Consider the following 5,249-nt stretch of genomic DNA (forward strand, 5'->3'; position numbering starts at 1 on the left):
ACGTCCACGCTGTTTTGTCAGGTACAATTGTCATTCATGCTGGGAAGACAGTCATGGAAAAACAAACGTCACTAAAGTGTAAGACAGACAGACAGACAGACAGACAGATATACAGACAGACAGACAGACAGACAGACAGACAGACAGACAGACAGACAGATAGATAGATAGATAGATAGATAGATAGATAGATAGATAGATAGATAGATATAGTGCTTTATTATTAAAGGGACATTATAATATTACACTAGTCTACGGTGGCCGAGAAGTGCAAAACATATCAACAAATCAGAAAACATTAACAAATTAGAAAACACCAACAAATCCGACAACAAAATAACAAACGAAAAAACAAATTAACAAATCAGAAAACAAAGTCAGACAAACCGGAAACGGTGAGTATAGTTTGTGAATGGAACACTTACCGATCAATGGACAAGACACCTGTCATTCAAAATATACAGGACGTACAACAGTTTCTCCTTACTTGCCAATGTTTACTTCTGTTATTTTCTTATATTTTAAGGTGCACTAATCGAAATAAAAAATAGTTCAAATTAAACTAAGTACTTTACACATGTACAAGAAACATATTTATAAGATTTCATACTTCCTGTATATCTTGAATGACCAATAATCCAATGATCGGTCAGTTTCCATTCACAAACTATACTTAACGTTTCCGGTTTGTCTAAATTGTCGTTGTGTTTTGGATTTGTTATTTTGTTTTTGCGTTTGTTATTTTGTTTTCGGATTTGTTAGTGTTCTCTAATTTGTTAGTTCGTTTTCTGATTTGTTAATGAGTTTTGCACTTCTTGGCCACCGTACCAGTCAGTTCACAGACACAATAAAGCAAATGCGACAATTCTTGTTCTTTCGGCTTCTCCCATTAGGAGTCTCCACAGCGGATCATTCCCTGTCCCCCTGTCCTCTACATCTGCCTCCTTTAACCCAACTACCTGCATGTTTTCCTCACCACATCCATAAACCTCCTCCTTGTCCTTCCTCTTTTCCTCCTTCCTGATGGGTCCATCCTCAGCATTCTTCTACTGATATACCCCATGTCCCTCCTCTGCACATGTCCAAACCATCTCAATCTCACCTCCCTCACCTTGTCTCCAAAACGTCCTACATGCGCTGTCCCTCTAATAAACTAATTTATAATCCTGTCCAAACTCATTACTGCCAATAAAAAATCTCAATGCAATTAAAAGTGTTTATCAAAGATTTACTGTTTACAACTGAGCCCTAATTACTGCTTTACACAAAATGTGGTGAGAGGTACAGTATTGGAGCTGCCTTTTTGCTAAGCGTGTATTATGAGCTTGATTTATTTTCTGTGGTGGTGAAGGGAACAGTGATAGTGCTTGAGTGTGTGTGTGTGTGTGTGTGGGTGTGTGTATGGAGCCTACGGGCTGTGGGGGTGTTGTCTTTAATGAGCACACGAGCGGGAAGGGTGAAGTGTACGGGAAGTGTGTCTTGGCGCAATGTGTCCTGCCTTCCGCTCGCCACCTCCGCGAACGCGCCCGTTTCAAATAATGTGAAAGTGAAAGAAGCTGCGTTCAGTCGCTGAGTATCAACTAAAGCAGGACAGAGATCACGTCAGTTCAGCCCTGTAAGGCCAATAGCCTTCCCCCCCGGGTTGCGTCATTTCAAGCCCACTCGTCTTTCCTGAAAAGAAAAGCACATGCATCGTATTTAAAGGGCTCAGAAAGACCAGAGCTCCGATATTTCTTCACCCTGGAGTAACATGGTCACATCGTTACAAAATCAAGCAAAAGAGAGGCACAACATTTCTTTCGAGATGCCATTTGCGCTCATGGATAAGGTCGACGAAGAAACGAGCTCTTTCTCTGGAAGTGATTCGAACAGTCCACAGACATGGGTAAAACCTTTATTACACGCATTAATGAAGTCTATCATATTATGCATTATACACTTTTTTCTTTAAGAAACTGCATACATAGAGATGTGTAGTCATAGTATTAATACCAATATTTATAATACTGCACTGATATAATTGTGAATATAGTATCCTATATTCGGTGTAATTATAATAATATTATTATTATAAATATTAATGATGTTTCCTCAACCATTTCTACTACTACATCTACTACTACTAATAATAATGCATTTGTTATAAATGTATTGACATAGCATTTATTACTATGTTAATTTGCTTGGTTTGATGCCATTTTCAGGGCACAGGTAAACCGAATGTAAGGATGTATCAGCGTCGACAGAGAAACAGAGATGCAGCTCGGAAGAGTCGCAAAAAGCAGACAGAAAGGGCAGATGTGCTCCATGAGGTCTGTGCACTTTTCCATAGGCCACCATTTTTACCTTTATTCAGCTACCTTATTAACCACCTGCATTGTTCACTCATGCCAGTCCATCTTCTTAAGTATGCATGAAACCTGCCATTTCAATCGTAATCATTTGATACACACTTATAATTCTTTGTGTTCCTAAATGGTTTGAACTCTTTGACCTCTTCCACTTTTGTATTGTATCTTCTCTGATTAGGAAACACCCCACTAAAGGCTTTTCCAAAAATGTGTTTTTAAAAGTGTATTCTGTGGACTTATTTGGCCAAAAATTGGAAATACATGAATGAGGTTTTGTATTTTACTTAGTTTTCATGTGCAGGAGTGAAATAACTGCTTATAGTATAACTTCCATTGTCATATGACCTTTTTTATAACATGGATCATTATATGAGTTGGGAAAATGTGTGTGTGTGTGTGTGTGTGTGTGTGTGTGTGTGTGTATATGTGTGCGTGATCTAATGTGCCTGCCCAGGCAGGCATTTCTTGGAAACTCAGTCTGTTAGGAGAAAAGTTATGGTAATTCGAGGTCAAATTCCTTCAGCCCAACTTATGCCATATGCTTATAGAGCTTTCCCTTTCGTACTATTACTACAATGAAACACTTTTGTGAAACTTGATGTGCGTTTACTATATTTTCAGAACTTAATTTTGTTCTCTTCTCTGTTTTGCCAATATTCTCTTTGATTTAGTTCAATATTTGTAAAAACAAACTTTCGCTTTCACTTTCTGTTTTGTTGTTGGTTGTACAAACTTTGGACTTCCCCTTTTCTTTGACCTTGGTATTATACCTCATTATCTAAACACTCACATAAGCCTCTAGACAAAAGGTGTACTTTACCATCCATAAGGGTTTAAAAAAACATTCCTGCTGGGGGAAACTTAAATTTAATGCACAACTAAACAACAGAAAATGTTCTTGTCAGATTGGATTCCAAGCAGGACCTATTTAAGAAGCAAAGAATCCTTATGTAGTCAACAGCCATTGAGAAAGTATTTTTTAAGGATGTACTGGGGCTAATCATTAGGCATGTAATACTATCTTTTAATAACCCATATACAGTAATAATTACGAAAGTCTGTGTTGTGCACTGTGACAATAGCCTGTGATAAATTGTGTTGGGTATTAACAATATATACCGTTATAACTATGACAACATGCATTTTACATAATGAAACGTTAGTCATTTATCAGAATGAAGAAAAAATAGGCTGGTTTAAGTATTTCAGAAGTTGCTGAACACCTGCCCCTTTTCCAATCTTAAACTGTCATGTTTAGGTGAATTTGTACCCACCGTATCCTCAGTGGAGGAAATTATGTTCTTATCTAACAGGAATTGAACCCACTGTGGGCTTCTTCTCAAGGTTCATGGTGTTGTGAGGTCTGAGAAGATTTTCTGGTCATTACTGTTCAAACAGGGATTATTGGAGTTTGTTTTCATCTCAACTCTAAACAGTCTGGCTTTTCTTCTCTGACTTCGTTAGTGTTTTTTCCAGCCACAGAACTGTTGTTTTTTTGCTGTTGGATGTTTTTTGTTTTTCACAACATTCTGTGTAAATGCTAGAGACTTTAGTCTAAAAATCCAAAGAAATCAGCAGTTTCTGAAACATTTGAACCACCCCATCTGGTACCAACAACAGTGTCACAGTGAAAGTCACTGAGCTCACATTTTTCCCCCATTCTGATAATTGATGTAAACATTCTTTGAAATTTGTGACCTGAATCTGCATGATTGGTGTATTACTTCCATAAATGTAAATGGGGAACCAGTGTTTCTCTTCAAATGCAACAGCTTTGTAAGATAATCATAAAGTGGTTTTAACATGAAATTCTAACTCACGTCTTGCTTTTCTAAACAGGAACTGCAGACTTTGGAACGTTCCAACTCTGCTTTGGTGAAAGAAATTTCCGAACTACAGAAAGAACTGCATTGCTACACTACAGCCTTAAAAGAACATGAACCCCACTGTATACTATCATGTTGGTCTGGACCTTCCAATCAAGACATGTCTACCTCAGACTTGCCTCAACCCTTTAACCCAAACCCTGGTGACCAGTCCATACTTCCAATGACAGATCCAATTACACCGGACGTTTCTCTTTCTGAGCTCCTGGATAGGGCTGACTGGACAACATGGGACCCAGATATAAGATTTCCACAATTTTGAAAAGAGATGCTAAATGATAAAGCTGAAAACTAATAATCTGTAGCTGTGCCAAAATTACTACAACATAGATCTAGCTTTTAATATGCTCTAGAAGGTGCTGGTCACAGTTGTTAAGATTTTACATTGTATGTACTAAGCTTTATTATTAACTCCACAATTTTATTTTTATATTTGACAAATACAACAATTAGTGCAGACTGTGATAAAACATGTACACCAACCAAATTATTTGTGTTGGCCACAAACCATTTGCTGCTCATCTGTATAATAAACAAAGGGGTATTAATATATAATAAATCATATATAATGTGTATATTTGTAACCCGAGTGTAAACAAGTTTGATGCGAAAGCACTGAATAAGCAGCCCGCATCTTTTTTTTTATAAATAACATGAAATATATGCAGTGTGATTGATTTTCTTGCACGTGCTTCTGTTTATATCGAATGGAAACGTATTGTTCATCAAGTGTGGGATGGGGATGATTGAGGAGAAATGGCTGAAGGGTTTAAGATGAGGCTGATAAGCTCCATGATAAGGACGAGGCTACAGGGACATGGCTGATCAACACTCCCTTCATCCCTATTGCATCTGATCCTTAGTTTCGATTGAGAGAGATGGAGAAAGAGAGAGAGATGATGTGGTGTGTGTGAGGTTATGATGGATATGTGATGGAGCTATAAGAACAATGGCTCTGTGCGCCTGCAATGTCAGTCCCAAAATACCGCGGCTTTAATGAGAGAGAGAGAGA

General features: G+C 37.8%; 1 protein-coding gene across 1 annotated transcript; it reads left to right on the plus strand.

Moving 5' to 3' along the window:
- Window positions 1–1,489: 1,489 nt before the first annotated feature.
- Window positions 1,490–4,900, plus strand: batf2 (basic leucine zipper ATF-like transcription factor 2). The gene is made up of 3 exons (XM_046852199.1): window positions 1,490–1,885; window positions 2,205–2,312; window positions 4,191–4,900. Exons 1-3 carry the CDS (start codon window positions 1,751–1,753, stop codon window positions 4,497–4,499), a joined length of 552 nt encoding a protein of 183 aa, XP_046708155.1. The 5' UTR covers window positions 1,490–1,750; the 3' UTR covers window positions 4,500–4,900.
- Window positions 4,901–5,249: the final 349 nt, after the last annotated feature.

Source organism: Silurus meridionalis, chromosome 6 (genome assembly GCF_014805685.1).
Source record: "Silurus meridionalis isolate SWU-2019-XX chromosome 6, ASM1480568v1, whole genome shotgun sequence".
NCBI lineage: Eukaryota > Metazoa > Chordata > Actinopteri > Siluriformes > Siluridae > Silurus > Silurus meridionalis.